This window comes from Phyllobates terribilis, unplaced genomic scaffold, assembly GCF_046119375.1.
Source record: "Phyllobates terribilis strain yellow unplaced genomic scaffold, ASM4611937v1 Scaffold_4__5_contigs__length_816908805, whole genome shotgun sequence".
Lineage (NCBI taxonomy): Eukaryota > Metazoa > Chordata > Amphibia > Anura > Dendrobatidae > Phyllobates > Phyllobates terribilis.
The window spans coordinates 380,247,417-380,269,479 of record NW_027362764.1 but is presented as its reverse complement, the minus strand read 5'-3'; the positions used below and the strand labels follow the sequence as shown (position 1 = coordinate 380,269,479).

At 43.0% G+C, this 22,063-nt stretch overlaps 1 protein-coding gene across 1 annotated transcript in view; it reads right to left on the bottom strand.

Moving 5' to 3' along the window:
- FRRS1L (ferric chelate reductase 1 like) overlaps positions 1–22,063 on the bottom strand; it is a 107,338-nt gene that overhangs the window by 29,926 nt on the left and 55,349 nt on the right. The window contains exons 3-4 of the mRNA XM_073678485.1: positions 3,412–3,496; positions 2,354–2,492 (exon numbers count right to left, since the gene is read on the bottom strand). Coding sequence (XP_073534586.1) covers positions 2,354–2,492; positions 3,412–3,496 — 224 coding nt within the window. The remainder of the gene's footprint in view (positions 1–2,353; positions 2,493–3,411; positions 3,497–22,063) is intronic.

The following is a 22,063-nucleotide window of genomic DNA, read 5'->3' as shown; positions in this document are numbered from 1 at the left end:
CACAAACTTGCACACCCTCGCAGAGATCTCAAACACCTTGACCTACACTCACTCTCTGAATCCCTTCTCCCTCTCACAGGCATAAGTTCATTACACGATGCAGATGCTGCTGCCACTTTATATAACACCACAACAGCTGCAGCTCTCAATTCGGTCACCCCCCTCACACATACTACAGCTTGCCCACTCAACAGGTAACAATGGCACACCAATCTGACTAAAGAACTGCAAAGGGCCTCCAGGGTTGCTGAGCGGAAATGGAAAAGGTCCCACTCCAACGAGCATTTCATTGCATTCAAACAGTCCCTCACTACTTTCAAGTCCACACTTACTGCGGCAAAACAAACCTATTTCTCATCTCTCATATCCTCCCTGTCTCACAACCCTAAACAGCTATTCAACACTTTCAATTCTCTCCTCCGTCCCCCAGCGCCTCTTCCCTCTCCTCTCTTCTCAGCTCAAGACTTTGCCTCATTCTTCAAGCAGAAGATTGACAGCATCAGACAAAGCTTTTGCCTAAAGTCCCCACAGCCCATCCTCATATCTACTCAACCCTCCTCCTCCAAAACCAGCTTCTCCACCATTACGGACTATCAACTTTCCTCTTTACTCTCCAAATCACACCTCACCACCTGCGAACTTGACCCAATCCCATCCCATCTCATCCTTAACCTCACCACAGTCTTCATCCCAACCCTAACCCACCTTTTCAACCTGTCACTAACAACTGGTGTCTTCCCCTCATGCTTCAAACATGCCTCGATCACACCCATCCTCAAAAAGCCATCCCTTGACCCATCCTCTCTGTCTAGCTATCGCCCCATATCACTTGTTTCTTACGCCTCAAAACTACTGGAACAAGTCCATTCTGAACTGTCCTCCCACCTCTCCTCCTGCTCCCTCTTTGACCGCTTACAATCCGGCTTCCAACCGCACCATTCTACCGAAACTGCCCTGACTAAAGTCACCAACGACCTACTAACTGCCAAATCCAAATGTCACTACTCTGTCCTGGACCTGTCATCTGCCTTTGACAAAGTGGACCATTCCCTCTTACTACAGACTCTCTCATCTCTCGGCATCAAAGACTTGGCCCTATGTTGGATCTCCTCATACCTAACAGACTGGACATTCACTGTCTCCCACTCACACACCACCTCCTCATCTCGCCCCCTATCTGTCGGTGTCCCCCAAGGCTCAGTTCTAGGACCCCTGGTCTTCTCCATCTACACCTTCAGCCTGGGACAGCTCATAGAGTCCCATGGCTTTCAGTATCACATCTATGCTGATGACACACAGATATACCTCTCTGAACCCGATATCTCCTCCCTACTAACCAGAATCCCACAATGTCTGTCTGCCATTTCATCCTTCTTCTCTGACTTCTGATTTCTAAAACTTAACATGGACAAAACTGAATTCATTATCTTTCCACCATCTCACTCAACTCCCCCAACTGACCTATCCATCAAAGTCAATGGCTGCCCACTCTCCCCAGTCCCGCAAGCTTGCTGCCTCAGGGTAACCCTGGACTCTAATCTCTCCTTCAAACCACATATCCAAGCCCTTTCCACTTCCTGCCGACTTCAACTCAAAAATATCTCCCAGATCCGCACATTCCTCAACCATGAATCTGCAGAAACACTAGTGAACGCCCTCATCATCTCCTGCCTCGACTACTGCAACCTCCTGCCTTTTGGCCTCCCTTCTAACACTCTCGCACCCCTCCAATCTATCCTAAACTCTGCTGCCCGACTAATCCACCTGCCCCCCGCTATTCCCCAGCCTCTCCTCTCTGTTAATCCCTTCACTGGCTCCCCATTGCCCAGACACTCCAGTTCAAAACCCTAACCATGGCATACAAAGCCATCCACAACCTGTCTCCCGATACTTACCTACAGCAAACCTCCGATCCTCACAAGATCTCCTTCTCTACTCCCTTATCTCCTCTTCCCACAATCGTACACAAGATTTCTCCCGTGCATCCCCTCTACTCTGGAACTCTCTACCCCAACACATCAGACTCTCGCCTACTGTGGAAACCTTCAAAAGGAACCTGAAGACCCACCTCTTCCGACAAACCTACAACCTGCAGAAACCCTCGCTCCACCATACCGCAGCACGACCAGCTCTACCCTCCATACCGCTGCACGACCAGCTCTACCCTCACCTACTGTATCCTCACCCATTCCTTGTAGACTGTGATCCCTCGCGGGCAGGGTCCTCGTTCCTCCTGTACCAGTCGCCGACTTGTATTGTTCAAAATGTATTGTAATTGTTTGTGCTAGGTATATCCCTTTCACATGTAAAGCGCCATGGAATAAATGGCGCTATAATAATAATTATTATTTACCATTTTTTTGTCAGAAGAAAATCCAACAGCTACCCATCCGTCAGTGTCAGCACTCAACTCAAACTCGACATCTGCCCCAATACGGCGATAGCTTAGAAAGTAATCACAAGTCTCTGCATTACACCCAGGTTTGCCGTACCTAAAAGTAAAACGAAAAGTTAAGTAATTCCAAAAAGAGACAAGTACTGAAGATGAAAGACTTAAATTGTCTCCCAATAAAGTGAACCTGTCAGTACGATATTGTAATGTAAAGATATGTTTGTAATGGCGCTGTAGCACAGATTAAACTGACATCTCTGGTGAAGAAATCTGCGTTGTTGTTCTTTAATCACTATTTGCAGTTTTCTGCTGATAAGATTTCACTGCACAGAGGCTGGACTATGCCCTAGGTCTTCTCCCCCCTGTAGGTGATTCCCCGACCCCTCTGCTGCCTACAGTGTTTGACATCTCAGCAGTGACCCGTTATTCAAACAAAGGAGTCAGGTCACTCACAGACCAAAGGCAGGCGGAGGGACCGGGCAATCAGACAGGGGGGAGTAGGCGCAGTGTACAGTTCGGCCCCTGTGAACCGACATCTGATTAGTAGAAAACTTCAAATGGTAATTAAAAAAGAACAACAAAAGGATCTCTTCACCCAAGGTATCAATATAATCAGTAATATAGAGCCATTACAGCCATGTCTTTACAAAATTGTGCTGACTGGTTCTTTTTAACCCCTTCAACATTTACATCATATGTTGTGTTCCTGACTTTCGGCGTGCAAGCCCGCATCTTTTCCGGCTGATGATGGCTGATTTACAGCAGCAAGTGGAGCTGTTAACCTGTTAAATGCCACTGTCAATCTCTGGCAGTGGCATTTAACACATGCTGGCAGAGGGACACGTCATTCCATGCACCCATCGGCGCACGCGTGACGTGATTGCGTGGTGGAGGAGCAGCATACAAATTTAAAAAAATCTTAATATACAAGATATATTTTTAATCTGAACAATATATATTATATATATTGACAATATTAATATTGTAAAACATCTATAACAGGATATAGACATACTGACCTAAAACATCCTTTAGTTTTTCCACAATCATCTACACGTATCCTGGCAAAAGGGTCAACTGGAGGAGCTGTGGGAAAAGGATACCCTGGAAATATAAACAAATGTACATTTATATTACTAATAGTGCTGCTAATTGTTTGATACCATTAATTATTACTAGTGACGAGAGAGCGTGCTCGGCACTGCTCGATACACGACAGAGCATCGGGGTGCTCGGGAATGCTCATTACTCGACTGAGTATTGCGGGTGCTCAAGCGCCATGCTCAAGTCCCGTCCCGCATGTTTCGCGGCTGTTAGACAGCCAATAAACATGCGATGTTTGTCCGCCATACAGAGTAATGCCATAGCCATGTTGGCTACTGGCATTACTGTGATTGGCCGGCCGCATCGTGTCATCGGTCTTAAAGAAGACCCGATGACGCGATGCTCGGCACACTCTCATCCAGCCCACCTCTTGGTGCCTGTGAAGATTTTTACTATCACTGACACTGCACCGAAAGGTGGGCATGGGGAGCAGTGAATATTCATTTACAATTTACATCTGAATAACTGGGCAGCGAGCGGCTCTCACTTCTCTGGTGATGACAGCAAGAAAGCTTGTTATTAAGAATGGGGGACCCCATGTCGTTTTTTAAAATGTATTTAATACGTTAAATAAAGCGAATCTGTCAGATGATTATTTTGTACTATACTAATGATATCCTTTCAGGATATGTAACTTTTATTGCTCTCACTTCTCCGGTTTTCTTACTGTCAGCACCATGAGAGACACGCGCTGCCCAGTTAATCAGGTGTAAATTAAAAATGAACATTCACTGCTTCCCACGCCCACCTCTCAGAGTCGGGTCAGTGATAGTAAAAATATTCTCCGAGCGTCCGACCTGCTCGATTCGAGTACCGAGCACTCATGCATTTTAGTGCTCGCCCATCACTAATTATTACCCATGCAAATAATATTCTAATATATTTTATTACTTAATCAGATTTAAAGGGAATCTGTCAATAGGATCAATCCTCCTAAGCCATCTATATGGGCATGTAGGTCATGATAACGTCTGTAAAGAGCTGCAGAATATGATGGCGCTATATGAGCAAAGCATAATACATAATAAGAAGCTGAATAAATGTCTTATTACAGAGATATCCATGTTTTTCTTATATGTAAATGAGCTGTTCAGGTCTATGGGCCGGACACTGATCTGCATGAGAATCTGCCTCCAGGGCTTATTTTTAATAAAAGGGGACATAACCAGTGTGACACATGTAACTACAGTAACACAGAACAGTAGAACTGAGCTTTATCTTCTTACAAACATATTTGCTGCAGCTCTTACAGCTCTGCTGTATTGCAGCACTACTGCAACACTGGCTGCCTGTGACATGGAAGCTGAAAACACAGCTGTGCAGTGTCCACTTTCTCTTTATTTTATCAATTGTGTTGGGGACACCTTTTATAGCACTTCTTAATACACTAATATTATTTTTTCTTCTGCATTTGTTAGTGCAGTCCACATACTGATCAGCACTCCTGTCCACAAAACCACAAAATGGTTGCTAAAAAAATGCCTGTGACCACAACAGTCTATCAGCATCCTCCAATTTAAAAACACTTCCTCCGATTTAACTCCTTCCCAATCTGATCAGTGTCACTTTATGTGGTAATAACTCTGGAACACTTCAACATATCCCAGTGATTCTGAGAATGTTTTATCATGACGAACATGTACTTCACGTTAGTGGTAAATTTTGGTCGATATGATTTGTGTTTATTTATGAAAATATCGAAAATTTGACAAATTAGAAAGCTTTGCAATTTTCATGCTTTAAAATTTTTGCCCTTAAATCAGAGAGTTATGTCACACAAAACAAGCAGAACAAAAGTTAAATATTTGTGAAGGGCCCATCAACAAGTAAACCAAAAGAAAAAAACCCTTTAAAATTCCTCTTTATTAAATATATGAAAAAGTCCCAATAGAACACCGCACAAAAGAACAAACATTGATAACAAGAGATTAGTTAAACAAGTCAGCGGGGAACTACGTGATCTATCAAATCCCTATACGAGTCCTCTTTTTCCCTACCTGACTGCAGGGGTTGGCCCCTATTGTAATAGACGAGATTGGCGCCCCCGCTCCGCGTTGGTACCCTATTGGTCCCTATCCAACCCTATAAATAGCGGCTACCTATATTCAATACTGTTCTTGGTGTGGTGTCACTTACTATAGTTAGATAGATATGAAAAGGACAGTATTAGATAACAGTATTTAAATCTCTGAGGGCCTAAGTCTGACCCTATTCCATACCCTACCTAACAGCGGATGTGAACTCTACTGTGTCATGATACCCCCGCTCAACGAAGATTAGCCCTATATATCCCTACTGGGCCCTGCTGTGCTCAGGGGGTCAATGGGCTAAAGGTTCCAGAGGGTAAGAAAGGTAGGAATAAAGCCCCACTACAAGTGACACCACATCCCTCCCAACCAAAATATGTTTCAGGTGGAGGTATAAAGTAACGCTAAAAAAATTCAGGTTAAATAGCTAATTAATCCATAGCCATAAAACGTAAATAGTTGGTCCATAACCATAGATACATTACTCATAGCAGCCGTAAATCATGGACCCATGACAATCGGTCACAACAAATGTTTGAACATATCTAGAACAAGATATATAGTCCACACAATAACTTTAGTTCATAATATACAGTCTTAAAATGCCATTGAGTCAATATTCATTACACATAGCAATTGTAAAGTCATGGACCCATTAATAATATTTCAGATGTAACACTGCATTATGTCTATTCAATGATAAACCTTATACACTGCAGTCAGAATAATAGCATAAAGTCTCCCTTCATTACATAATAATAAACACGTTTATACTTATCTCATGGTATTCTCTCCAAAAATGAGACCCGACGCGTTTCCCCCTTTTTAGATAAGGGGTTCATCAGGGAATAGCCTCTGGAGACCACTAGTAAAGGGGATACATCAGTGTGCACCCTAGCCAGAATGCAGGGGACCCAGTGGAACCACAGCAAGAAAAGTATTGAATATACGTAGCTGCTATTTATAAGGTTGGATAGGGACCATTAGGGTCAGTCAACGCGGAGCGGGGGTGCCAATCTCGTCTATTACAATATGGCGCCAACCCCCGCAGTCAGGTAGGGAAAAAGAGGACTCGTATAGGGATTTGATAGATCACGTAGTTCCCCGCTGACTTGTTTAACTAATCTCTTGTTATCAATGTTTGTTTGTTTGTGCGGTGTTCTATTGGGACTTTTTAATATATTTAATAAAGAGGAATTTTAAAGGGGTTATGCCACACAAAATAGTTAATAATTAACATTTACCACATGTCTACTTTACATCAGCACAATTTTTGAAACATAATTTTATTTTTGTTAGGAAGTTAGAAGGGTTAAAAGTTTATCAGCATTTTCTCATTTTTCCAACAAAATTTAGAAAACCATTTTTGTTGGAACCACACATAACATTTGAAGTGACTTTGGGGGGCATATATGACAGAAAATACCCAAAAGTGACACCATGCAAAAAACTGCACCCCTCAAAACCACATTCAAGATGTTTTTTAACCCTTCTGGTGCTTCACCGGCAGGGCTGTGGAGTCGATGTCCATTTTGATGAAGTCAGAGTTGGTATGAAATGCACTGACTCCTACACCTAAAATATCTAATAAATTGGGTACAGTAGGTCAGTGCAGGATGTGCTCCACATTTTTTCATAAGAATTTGGGAAAGTTATGAAATGTCCTATAAATGTTCTATTCCTTATCTAAGGATTTAGGCTTTTAGTTGAGATGAATATGTGCTGCACTTTATGTACATGCTCAGTAGTGAGGCGGTGCTGAGGAGTCAAAGTCAGAGTCGGAGTTGGAAGTTAGGGAAATTGTGGAGTCGGAGATTTGGCTTACTAACTCCACAGCCCTGTTCACAGGAACTAAAGCAATGTGGAAGGAAAAAATGAACATTTAACTTTTTCTCACAAAAATTTTACTTTAGCAAAAAAATGTTATTTTCACAAGGGTAACGGAAGAAAATGAACCCCAAAATGTGTTGTGCAATTTCTCCTGAGTGAAAACCACTGTTTGAGCGCACAACAGGGCTCGGAAGGGAAGGAACACCGTTTGACTCTTGAACACAAAAAAGTCTGGAATCGAGAATGGACGCCATGTCGCACTTTAACAGCCCCGATGAGCCTAAACAGTGGAAACCCCAAACAAGTGACCCCATTTTGGAAACTAGACCCCTCAAGAAATGTATCTAGATGTGTGGTGAGCACCTTGAATCCCCAGGTGCTTCACAGAAGTTTATAATGTAGAGAAGAGAAAATAAAAAAATCCCATTTTTCAAACAAAAATGTTCTTCTAGCCACAATATTTTTATTTTCGTAAGGGTAACAGGAGAAAATGGACCCCAAAATTTGTTGTGCAATTTCTGTTTCTGTTTGATCGCATGGCAGGGGTCGGAAGGGAAGGAGGGCTATTTGACTTTTGAACTGCAAAGTTGTTTGGAATAGATAGTGGACACCATGTGTTTGGAGAGCCCCTGATGTGCCTAAACAGTGGAAACCCCCACAAGTGACCCCATTTTGGAAACTACACCCCTCAAGGAATTTATCTAGAGGTGTGGTGAGCAACTTGACCTCACAGGTGCTTAGCGGAATTTTAAAACATTGGACCATGAAAATTAGAAATGACGTTTTTAGCCCCAATTTTTCATTTTCACAAAGGTAACAGGAGAAAATGGACCCCAAAATTTGTTACGCAATGTATCCTGAGTATGGCAGTGCCCCATATGTGGTCAAAAATGACTTTTTAGGCAGAAGGGAAGGAGCGCCATATCAGAGAGCAGATTTTCTTGGAATGGTTTGATCGGTGCCATGTCATATTGGCAGAGCCTCTGAGGTGTCAGGACAGCAGAACCCCCATAAATTACCCCATTTTATAAACTACACCTCTTAATGAAATCATCTGGGGGTGCAGTGATCATATTGACACATGTGATTCACAAAATGTTATATCATTGAGCGGTGAAGTGAAAAAAAATTACATTTTTAACACTGTAATGTTCCTTTATCCCCAGATTTTACATTTTCACAATGAGAAATAATTAAAAATGACCACATAATTTGTTACAGAATTTCTTGTGAACGAGCCAATACTTCATATGTGAGTGTACAGTACTGCTTAGCCACATGGCGAGACTCGGGAGGGAAGGAGCACTATTTGACTTTTGGAGAACAAATTTTCGTAGAATAGTTTGGGGACTCCATATACAAAGCCCCTAAGTGCCAGAAGAGCAGAATCCCCCTGAATTGACCCCAATTTGGAAATTACACCCTTCTGAGAATTTATCTACAGGTGTAGTGATGATTTTGACTCAATGGGTGCTTTCCAGAAACAAGCAGTAATGGATGTTGCTAAGAGAAATTGCAAATATGCCATTATAGTGCCCCTACATTGTAGTGCCCATACATTGTGCCCAACTCGTGCTTCTGGAGACACGTACCCAGTAAATTAAGTGGGATCTCCTCGCTACAGAAATGTCAAACATGTGGACACTAACTGCGGTTTAGGCAAACTGTGGGGCTCAGGAGGAGGAGGGAATTTTGATTTGGGAGAGCAGGTTTTGTTGGATTTCTTTTGGTTGGAGCCACGTCACTTTTCTAGAGCCCTTGTGCTACCAGTAATGTGGAAGCCCTCTATATTTCTGTTAACAGGTGACAGACCTGAATGGGGACTTGTTTTTTTGTGGGTTAAGTAGAAGGTTTTATTGGTGACATTTTGGGGTTCAGAACATTTTGGATCACATTTATCCTGTGCTCTAAACTGAGCACTCACATCGGGGTTTCCATCTAAATCTACAAAATACGTGATTCAGATGAAAACCCTAAGGGATCCAATCACTATAATGAGGCAGCAGAGTTACTGTTGACTCCGTTTGGCTTCTGTTTGGTGGTATCCGGCTTTTCAGAGGTGCACAAAACTGTTGCCAGCCATGCTTTTATGCACACCTAAAAAGACGGATATCGCCGGATCCTAGGCCAGATGGCGTCCATAGTGTCTCCATCTGTCTCATTATAGGGAATTCTCTGCCAGGGGTTCTGTCAGAATCACATATTTTAGAGATTTACACAAACACCCTGGTGTAAGAGCTCAGCGTAGAGTGCAGGATATTTGTGAGCCGAGCCTAAGGCTGCGTGCCCACGATGCGGATTTAATGCATTTAAGCAGCTGCATTTCCGCCGCGAAAACGCATTAAAAACACATGTTAAGTTGTCAGCCATGTTTCCCAATGATAATCCGCATGTGCGGAAGTTTCCGCTGCGGATTATCATTGCGGAAAAATCTGCAGCATGACCAATAATTTTGCGGAATCGCGGCGAAATCGCCGCCATTGACTTGCATTGGACCGCATAACATCCTCATGACTATAAGTACACATGCGGATATTATGCCATTCAATGCGTGGATGGTACCCGGGTCTGGAGAAGAGGAGACTCTCCTCCAGACCCGGGTACCATAGTACCTGTAGTTAAAAAAGAATTAAAATAAAAAAAAACATATACTTACCTTCTGATGGCCCCCTGTCTGCTCCCAGCGGTGCTGCTGGCTCTTCGGCTGCTCGCGGTGGTAAAAGGACCTTCCATGACGTCATTTAGTCATGTGACAGGTCACGCGACCGCCGGCATGGATTTATGTTGTGTGACCAAGTTATGATGCTGCAAATGCAGCATCAATAGTAAAAAAAATAATACAAATATTGAAAACTAAAAAAAAAAACATTATACTCACCTTCCGATGGCCCCCGGTCTCCTTCTCCGGTGCCTCCGATGTCTTCGGCTGCTCGCGGTGCTCTAAAAAGGACCTTCCATGACGTCATTTAGTCATGTGACAGGTCACGCGACCGCCGGCGTCAGCATTTGCAGCATCATAACTTGGTCACACAACATAAATCCATGCCGATTGCATGGATTTATATAGTGTGACCAAGTTGTCAAGCACTTTTCCAAGTGATGCTAAAATCATTTGGAAAAGCGATTGACAACCCGAATGCGAAATCGCATGTTCAAAACGCTTCACAAACGCTTCTACCTGGCAGAAAAAACGCATGTAAAATCCGCATGCGTTTTTTCTGCCAGGGAGATGCAGAAACGCTCCGTAGCATTTCAGCATCGTGGGCACTTAGCCTTACTACGATCGACAAACATATCAACAGCACGTGAAGAATTGGTTTTATTTATTTTTTACTCCGTTCCTCATGCAGTATTCTTCGGGTCGGTGTGATTACAGCGATACCAGATTTATATTGGGTTTTCATGTTTGGCTGCTGTCCCACACCAAAAGACACTTTTTTTTGCAAAACAAAATCTTTGCATCACCATATTCTGAGAGCTATAATTTTTCCATATTTCTGCTGAGTCATGTAACAGCTTGTTTTTTGCGGGACGAGTTGACGTTTTTATTGGTACCATTTTCGGGCACATAACATTTTTTGATCTCTTTTTATTTCGATTTTTGTGAGGCAAAATGAACAAAAAACAGCAATTGAGAATTCGTTTTTTGGATTTTTTTTTTATGCCGTTCACTATGTTGTAAAAGTGATAAGACAGCTTTATTCTTCGGGTCAGTATGATTAGAGCGATATCATATTTATATAATTTTTTTATGTTTTGGCGCTTCTGCACAATGAAAACAATTTTATAGAAAAAAATTTGGTTTTGCATCGTTTTATTCTGAGAGCTATAATTTTTTTTTTCACTGATAGAGCTTGTCAAGATTATCACAGCCCAGGAAGGTCACGCCAAACCACTCACTGTGATCTCTTGAGCAAAGAGTTCTCTGACGCCCCCTATCGTTCGGACAATTACATAATTGGCCAACGATTAATGTAGGAGGCTGTTTGCATTAACCGGCTAGTTATTGGAAAACTAACAGTGCACGTATGATATATACACCTCCGGATTGCAACACATGGAATCTATGTATATACCCCCGTATGATCACTGCTAACTTACGATAACCCAAGAAAGATTATTAGCTGCCACCACCAGTCGGGTTTTATACAGGCTGACTGGACACCTGGTTCTGGTAGTGTATGGCTTCGGGGTGCAGTTTACAGAACACAAGGAACAGAACTATTACATTTTACATTTAATTCAGAACGATAGGCAGTGTTTATAAAACTATAAAAACTATTTTACAAAGTGGACAAAACAATACCGAATATACAGTTACATAAAATAAAAGGATAAACCAAGAAAACTTACTAGACCTGATGTCACAGCAATGGCTTCAAATCTAGGGAGGAAGGCTTCTCCAGAAAAAATGGACAGCACCTACAGTGAACTGTGCCTCCATGTACTGACATGCCTAAAAGTTGGCAGTTGCCTTTTATTAGCTCCTAAGTTACACCCACAACCCCTCCCATCATCACTCATATAGGGGTGGACTTTTCAGTTTCAGAAAATTATGAGATTCCCTAAATTAACTATATCTTTGCTTCGGATATCGAAGTCATCTTTTGTATCATGATTTTATCTTTACACAGAGACCAAATACGCCAGGTGTAGCCTTATGTATCTACTCCTTATTCAATTGACAGGATTCTGGTCATCGTGCAGCGACTTGAAACTATGCTTTGCATTCACCACTTCATCACGTTTCCAAAAATCAGATTTTCCTATCTATTGGATGGAGGCAGTTCATGCAAATCTCTCTTCTTACTTTTCTTGGGAGCATACAAAGGAAATCCCACATTTTTACGCTTCTAAATCTCTTATCTCGATCGTAAATCTAATCCACATTCCTGAAGCCAGGCCTCACATCTGTTTAGCCATTTGTGTATCTATGGTTACCAAATTCCAAAGGAGGGGGTAAACTGCACAAAGTGAAATTTGAAGACAGCCGGCTGACCGAGTATAAGCTCTTCTTTCTCATCTCTGTAAGCATTTTGCTTTTCTCCATGACAATCATGCTGTAAAAGTGATAAGGCAGCTTTATTCTTCGGGTCAGTATGATTAGAGCGAAATCACATTCATATATTTTTTTATGTTTTGTCACTTCTACACAATAAAAACAATTTTGTAGAAAAAATATTGCTTTTGAATCGTTTTATTCTGAGAGGTATAATTTATTTTATTTTTCTACTGATGGAGCAGTATGGCGGCTTGTTTTTTACTGGACAAGATGAGGTTTTCTGCGATACCATTTTAATTTACAATGGTCATTTTGTTTGCATTTTATTCCACTTTTTTTCTAGCGGTATGATGAAAAACCATAGTTTTTTGCCGCATTTTTTCTTTTTTTTTTACGGTGTTCACTGAAGGGGTTAACTAGTAAGACAGTTTTATAGGTCAGGTCATTCCGGACTCGGGATACCATATGTGTGTACTTTTATTGTTTATTTTTACATCATGCATTGCAATGTACCAGTATTGCAATGCATGAGACCTGGTGTGATTACACAGGCAGGTCTCCTGTTACACCCAGCCATGCACCCACCCAGCCGAGCTCCTGCGGTGGAGGTGCTGATATTTGAATGACCGATCACAGTGTCAGCTGTGGACAACCCTTCCAAGGCTCAGGTCACATCACATTTTCCAGATTACATATGAAAAATACACCTACTTGACATACATGCCCTAAACGGATGTAATAGAAAGGGCAATAAAAGCTTGAGAGCCGCCTCTATCATCCATGTTAGTGAGCTACATTGCAGAGCTTCTATCGCTCAGGAGGATCCAGCACATACCCATATACCGGACAATTAGGTTTAAAGCAGTTATTCACTACTCGGACAACCCCTTATTAAATACCATATTTTGCGGACTATAAGACGCATTTTTTTCATCCAAAAATTTGGAGGAAAGTGGGGGGTGTGTCTTGTAGTTTGGATGTACTTGCTGAGGATGTGGATGAGGTGGGGGGGGGTGGAAGCGGCTGAGGAGAGGGTCACAGGAGGCAGAAGCTGGCGGCTGCAGGTAACACGTGTGCCCGCTATTAAAGGAAATTAATATTCACTGCTCCCCATGCCCATAGTCCCTCCCACTTCTATGCACTGAAGCCAGTGACGAGAGGTGGGAGTGACTATGGGAGTGGAGAGCAGTGAATATTCATTCTCTTTAACAGCGGGCACACGTCATTGCCCAGCCGCTGCAGGAAGCCCGCTATTAAAGAAAATTAATATTCACTGCCCTCCACTCCCATAGTCCCAGGCATGGGGAGCAGTGAATATTCCGGCAGCTGACCTCGGCATGTGAGGGCGCATGGCAGTGCTTGCAAGGACACAGCACTGAGAGGGAGCGGAGGGAAGGTAAGTAGAATCCTTTATTTTTTTATGTGTACAGCGTGATGGGGGGCCATATATACCATGATGGGGGTGGGGGCCATGTATACCAGGATGGGGGTGGGGGCCATGCATACCAGGATGGGAGTGGGGGCCATGTATACCAGGATGGGGGCTATGTATACCAGGATGGAGATGGGGGCGATGTATACCAGGATGGGGATGGGGGTCATGTATACAAGGATGGGGATGGGGGGCCATCTATACCAGAATGGAGTGCCATGTATACCTGGATGGGGGGGCCATGTATACCAGGATGGGGAGTCATGTATATCAGCCTAGGGGAACTTGTATACCAGGATGAGGGGCCATGTATACCACGAAGAGTGGGCCATGTATACCTGGATGGGGGGGCAAGTATACCTGGATGGGGTGCCATGTATACCTGGATTGGGGGCCATGTATACTTGTATTTTGGGCCTTACATACCTGGATTGGGGGCCATATATACCTGGATTAGGGACATGCATACCAGGATGGGAATCATATATATATCACGATGGGGGGGCATATATACCAGGATGGGGACATATACAGTGGAGAAAATAAGTATTTGATACACTGCCGATTTTGCCACTTTTCCAACCCACAAGAAATGGAGAGGTCTATAATTTTTAACGTAGGTACACTTCTATTGTGAGAGACAGAATCTAAAAAAAAACAGAAAATCACATTGTATGATTTTTACATAATTAATTTACATTTTATTGGATGAAATAAGTATTTGATACAATAGAAAAACAGAACTTAATATTTGGTACAGAAACCTTTGTTTGCAATTACAGAGATCAGACATTTCCTGTAGTTCTTGACCAAGTTTGCACACACTGCAGCAGGGATTTTGGCCCACTCCTCCATAAAGATCTTCTCCAGATCTTTCAGATTTCAGGGATGTCGCTGGGCAACATTGAGTTTCACCTCCCTCCAAAGATTTCTATTGGGTTCATGTCTGGAGACTGGCTAGGCCATTCCAGGACCGTTAAATGCTTTTTACAGAGCCGCTCTTTAGTTGCCCTGGCTATGTGCTTTTTGGGTCATTGTCATGCTGGAAGACCCAGCCACGACCCATCTTACTGAGGGAAGGAGGATGCTGGCCAAAATCTCGCGATACATGACCCCATCCATCCTCCCTTCAATGCGGTGCAGTCATCCTGTCTCCTTTACAGAAAAGCACCCCCAAAGTATGATGTTTCCCCCACCATGCTTCATGGTTGGGATGGTGTTCTTGGGGTTGTACTCAATCCTAGCTCTTCCTCCAAATACGGCGAGTGGAGATGATACCAAAAAGTTCTATTTTCGTCTCATCTGACCACATGACCTTCTCCCATGCCTCCTCTGGATCATCCAGATGATCACTGGTGACCTTTAAACGGCCCTGGACATGGCATGAGCAGGAGGATCTTGTGTGCCATGCAGGATTTTAATCCATAACAGTGTAGTGTGTTATTAAAGGTAATGTTTGAGACTGTGGTCCCAGCTCTCTTCAAGTCCTCCCATGTAGTTCTGGCTTGATTCCTGACCTTTCTCAGGATCATCCTTACCCCACAAGGCGAAATCTTGCATGGAGCCCCAGACTGAGGAGAATTGACAGTCATCTTATATTTCTTCCATTTTCTAATAATTGTGCCAAGAGTTGTTGCCTTCTCAACACGCTGCTTGGGTATTGTCCCATAGCCCATCCCAGCCTTGTGCAGGTCTACAATTATGTCCCTAGCGTCCTTAGAAAGCTCTTTGGTCTTGGTCATGGTAGGGAGCTTGGAGTGTGATTGATTGAGTGTGTGGACAGGAGCCTTTCATACAGGTAACGAGTTCAAACAGGTGCAATTAATATACACTGTGTTCCAAATTATTATGCAAATAATATTTTCTCAGATTTTCCCAAATTACCTATATGAATTGCAGTCATTGTAATTTTCCAGTCAAATAACTATTAGAGTACAATTGAAAGGTTTTTGTACAAACTGCCTATGAGAACAGTATATTTTTAAAAAAATAAAAAACTCAAACTGCACTCAAAATGCATGTTCCAAATTATTATGCACAGCAGAGTTTTCAACCTTTTCATTTTAATAAAGAACAAAAAAGGGTCATTTTTGAAATTATAAGCATTAGCAGGTTATTACAAACTGAAATCAAACAGTTTTCAACTCAAAACTTTATTCTAGGTGATGTTACATTTGCACATAGGACCGCTTGTTCGAAAGGAGCTTCTGAACTCTCTCGTCCATTGAATTTGTCAGGTTTTGGATGGTTTCTGCTTTAATTGTTTTGCATGGACAGAATACCCTCCCAGAGCTGTTGCTTAGATGTGAACTGCCTCCCGCCATCATAGACACTCCTTTTGATGATGCTCCAGAGGTTCTCAATGGGGTTGAGGTCAGAGGAGCATGGGTGTCACACCATAAGTTTGTCCCCTTTTATGCCCATAGCAGCCAGAGATGCAGATGTGTTATGTGCAGCATGAGACGGTGCATTATCAAGAGAATGCCAAGAGTGTACAAAGCAGTCATCAAAGCAAAAGGTGGCTACTTTGAAGAACCTAGAATATAAGACATATTTTCAGTTGTGTCACACTTTTTTGTTAACGTGGGGAGCAGTGAGTATTTATGCTCCTTAATAGCGTCACACAGTGTAGCCGCAGCGCGGCTCCTGCCGGAATCGCTTGTGCCCGCGATTAAAAGGCATGAATATTCAACCTCTCTCCACTTCCATGGGCTTGGGGGGGGTGAATATTCATGCCCTTTAATAGCGCTGCGGCTACACTGTGTGCCAGCTATTAAGGAGCATGAAGTCACTGCTCGCCGCGCACACAGTCCTGGCGTGGTGAGCAGTGACTTCCGGCAGCTGATCTCTCCTTGTGAGCTAAGCATGGAAGTGACGACATGCGCGGCTCACATGGCGAGATCAGTGCGGGCAGACAGGACGCAGCGCTGGAGGAGAGAAGAAAGGTGAGTAGGAGTGTTTATTTTTTATGTGCAGCATGATGGGGATTAGGGGGACCATGCAAACCAAAATAAGGATGAGGGGGCATACATAACCGGATAAAGGTGAGGGGGCCATACATAACAGGATAAGGCTGAAGGGGGCATACGTAACAGGATAAAGATGAGTGGGCCATACATACCAGGATAAGGCTGAGGGGGGCATACATACCAGAATAAAGATGAGGGGGCCATACATACCAGGATAAGGATGAGCGGCCATACATAACAGGATAAGGATGAGGGGTGCCATGCATATCAGGATAGGGATTAGTGGTGCCATGCATACCAGGATAGGGATGAGGTGTGCCATGCATACCAGGACAGGGATGAAGGGTGCCATGCATACCAGGAAAAGGATGAGGGGTGCCATGCATACCAGGATAAGCCAGCCAGTTTTTCACTCGAAACGCGTATGGCATTTTTTATACACACTACCCCATAACATATGCTTTGTCGTCTGAGATGTCCATTTTTTGTCTTTTCTACAAATTTTTAAAAGGATTTGCCAATAAAGATTGTTGAATTTTAATTAATTGCCCGGTGTGTTGAGCTGGATCCATCTTCACTTCCTCATTGCTCTGCCATGCATACCAGGATAGGGATGAGGGTGCCATGCATACCAGGATAGGGATGAGGGGTGCCATGCATACCAGGATGGGGATGACGGGTGCCATGCATACCAGGATGGGGATGAGGGGTGCCATGCATACCAGGATGGGGATGAGGGGTGCCATGCATACCAGGATTGGGGATGAGGGGTGCCATGCATACCAGGATAGGGATTAGGGGTGCCATGCATACCAGGCATGGGGATGAGGGGTGCCATGCATACCAGGATAGGGATGAGGGGTGCCATGCATACCAGGATAAGGATGAGGGGTGCCATGCATACCAGGACAGGGATGAGGGGTGCCATACATACCAGGATAGGGATGAGGGGTGCCATGCATACCAGGATAAGGCTGAGGGGTGCCATGCATACCAGGATAGGGATGAGGGGTATCATGCATACCAGGATGGAGGAGTGGCATGCATACCAGGATAGGGATGAGGGGAGCCATGCATACCAGGATAAGGATGAGGGGTGCCATGCATAGCAGGATTGAGGAGTGCCATGCATACCAGGATGGAGGGGTTCCATGCATACCAGGATAGGGATGAGGGGTGCCATGCATACCAGGATAAGGATGAGGGGTGCCATGCATACCAGGATGGAGGGGTTCCATACATACCAGGATAGGGATGAGGGGTGCCATGCATACCAGGATAAGGATGAGGGGTGCCATGCATACCAGGATAGGGATGAGGGGTGTCATGCATACCAGGATGGAGGGATGCCAGGCATACCAGGATGGGGATGGGGGCCACGTATAAAAGGAAGGGGGGGGCCATATATACCAGGATGGGGGATATTGTCAGAATTGGGGGACATTACCCCTATACCAGTGTCTGCAGAAGACCCCCTCCCCCTTAAAAGTGCATCGTGAACACATTTTTTGCTTACATTTTTTTTTCTATTTTCCTCCTCTAAAACCTAGGTGCGTCTTATGGTCCGAAAAATACGGTATTTATTGTAAATTATAAGCCCTCCCTGTCTCCAAGACTATCAGAGCTGTAGCACATCCCTCTGGCCCGCCCTTGTATCCTATTACCGGTACCTCCTTCTCTGCTTCTCTGATCTCGCTCCTGAGGACTGCAGTGACGAGGTGAGGGGGTACCTCACCGGGAAGGTGTAAGTGAAGCAAGCTGCAGGCGTCCGGGACGCCCGGGGTATGGAAAAAAAGAGAAAGAGCGGTGCTGTGCCCAGAAAAACACGCCTCTTTCACTCGTCTGGCCTGCCCTTGTATTACCTCCTTCTCTGCCTCTCAGATCTCGCTCCTGAGGACTGCAGTGAAGCAGCGCAGGCGCGCATGTGCGAGATCTGAGAGGCAGAGAAGGAGGTAATACAAGGGCAGGCCAGACGAGTGAAAGAGGCGTGTTTTTCTGGGCACAGCACCGCTCTTTCTCTTTTTTCCATACCCCGGGCGTGCCGGACGCCTGCAGCTTGCTTCACTTACACCTTCCCGGTGAGGTACCCCCTCACCTCGCCACTGCAGTCCTCAGGAGCGAGATCAGAGAAGCAGAGAAGGAGGTACCGGTAATAGGATACAACGGCAGGCCAGAGGTATGTACTACCACTCTGATAGTCTTGGGAAGGCTTGGCAGGCAGGGAGAGCTGACCAATCCAAGCAGGATTTGTATACAATAACCAGCCAATCGCCGGTAAGGTTCATCACTTTAAAATTACCATATTGAAATCAAATCAGATTTTTTTTTTATTTTTACCGTATGTGCGTTAGAAGAGGGGTAATCTTATACGGCGAGTATATCCCAAACTCTATATTTTAACTGGAAAAGTTGGGGGTCATCTTATACACCCAGTCGTCTTATACTTCGGAAAATATGGTAGTTATAAATTTAGGGGGATTTTTTTTTTATTTATGAAAATATCTAAAATTTTATGAAAACTTAGAAGAAAGCACTATTTTAGAACTTAGAATTTTTATACGCTTAACCCTTCCCAGTCGTGGCCAATTTCCATTTATTTGTTTTCGTTTTTTCCTACCCTTCTTCCAAGAGCCATAACTTTAAAATTTTTCAGTCCACATAGCTATTTCAGGGCTTGTTTTCTTGTTGGACGAATTGTACTTCTGAATGACACGATTCATTTTATCATGGGATGCATGGGAAAAGGAGAAAAAAAAAGTGCAATTCCACAATTGTTGTTTGGGGTTTGTATTCACTATACAGTAAAACTAACCTGCCAATATGATTCTCCAGGTCAGTATGATTACTAAGAAACCAAACTCGCATATTTTTTTTTTTTTATTTAAGTGGTGAAAAAAATGTCAGAAATTTGTAAAAAAAAAAAAAAAAAAAGAATTGTTTGTGTTGCCATTTCCGAGGCCTGTAACATTTTCAATTTTTGGGGTAGATACAATGTTTTGATAACCTTTTATTGAATTTTATTGCAATTTGCGGCGGCCAAAAAAAGCCCTGTTACTCTGGCGTGTTCATATCTTTTCTCATTACGTTGTTTATCTATCGGATTCATTTATTTTATATTTTGATAGATTAGGCTTTTATGGATGTAGCGATATCAAATATGTGTATTTTTTATTTCTTGATTTTCAATGGTGGAAATGGGGATTTGAAATTTTACAATTGAAACCATAAGTTTACATACACTATATAAAAAGACACATATGCATGTTTTGCTCAATATCTCACATGAAATCAGAATAAACCTTTCCCATTTTAGGTCAATTATGATTACCATAATATTTGCCAAATGCCAGGATAATGAGAGAGAGAGAATGTTTTAAGTCATTTTTATTACTTACTGCAAAGTCAAAACTTTACATACATTTCATTAGTATTTGGTACCATTGCCCTTAAACTGAATGACTTGGGTCAAATGTTTGGGATATCCTTCGACAAGATTCTCACAAGAGTTGGTCAGAATTTGGGCCCATTCCTCCTGACAAAACTGGTGTAACTGATCCAGGTTTGTAGGTCACCTTGCTCGCACCTGCATTTTTAGCTTTGCCCATAAATTTTCAATAGGATTGAGATCAGGGCTTTGTGATGGCCACTCCAAAACATTGACGTTGTTATCCTTAAGCCACTTTGTAACCATTTCGGCAGTATGCTTCGAGTCATTGTCCATTTGGAATACCCATTTCCGCCCAAGCTTTAACTTCCTGGCTGATGTCTTGCGATGTTGCTTCAGTATTGCCACATAATCTTCTTTTCTCATGATGCCATCTATTTTTTGAAGTGCAACAGTCCCTCCTGCAGCAAAACATCCCCACAACATGATGCTGCCACCACCGTGTTTCACAGTTGGGATGGTGTTCTTAGGCTTCCAAGCTTCTCCCTTTTTCTTCCAAATGTAAAGATGGTCATTATGCGTCATGGGTGTGTCAGATGTGACAGATAGTTGCCCTGCATTTGGCTGCTCAAGATCTTTTCATTTGGAATTAGATACTGTGATATTTATTTGTTCTCTGGTGAAAGCTTGGAGCAAGTGCAGCCTGTTTACTTACTCTCTGGTTCTAAGACGACGTGTGTGTTATATCTCTGAAGTCGACTCAAGCTAAGTTATATTTCCCCGTGTCTGTCTACCTTGTTGTCTTTAGTTGTCAGTGGGGATCGACTAGTGCTCATCCCCTCCTTCCCTAACCAGGGCCAAGCATTAGGGAGATACAGGGATAGGTTCCTATGTGGCGATTGGTAAAGAACCAATATAGGGAAGGTAGGGGAGACGGGGTGATATTAGATCAGCTTAGGAGGTCTCCACTTCCCCCTTTCCCTATAGTCTGGGCTCCCTTCCCCTCTTCCCTTTGTGTTGCATTCAGTCTTTCCCACATCTTGCGTGAAATTATGCCCAAAAAGTTCAATTTTAGTTTCATCAGACCACAGGACATGTCTCCAAAAATTAAGGTCTTTGTTCCTGTGTGCATTTGCAAACATTAATCCGGCTTGTTTATGTTTCTTTTGGAGTAATGGCTTCTTCCTGGCTGAGTAGCCTTTCGGCCCATGTTGATACAGTACTCCTTTCACTGTGGTTATTGACACAATCTTACCAGCTTCCGCCATTATCTTCACATCTTTTGCTTTTGTCCTTGGGTTGATATGCACATGTCGGATCAAAGCACATTCATCTCTGGGACACAGAACAAGTCTCCTTCCTGAGCGGTATGATGGCTAGACATTCCCATCTTGTTTGTACTTGCATATAATTGTTTGTATAGATGAACAAGGCATCTTCAGGTATCTTGAAATTGTACCCAAAGATGAGCCAGACTTGTGCAAGACCACAATTCTTTTCCCGATATCTTGGCTGATTTCTTTAGACTTTCCCATGATGCTGCACAAAGAAGCAATATGTTTCAGGTGTGCATTAAAATACATCCACAGGTGTGTCTCTAATTAATTCAGATGGTGCCAAAAAACTTCCAAATACATGGCATCATCATATGGGCAGTCCAGAATTGTTTAAAGGCATAGTAATCTTAGTGTATGTAAACTTTTGACTTTGCAGTAAGTAATAAAAATGCCTTAAAACATTCTCTCTCTCTCATTATTCTGGCATTTGGCAAATATTAAAAATTATAGTAATCCTAATTGACTTAAAACGGGAAAGGTTCATTCTGATTTCATGTCTTTTTACATAGTGTATGTAAATTTCTGGTTTCAACTGTATGTTGTTTTTTTTTCATATTTTTAAAAACTTTTTTTTCCAGGTTTCCA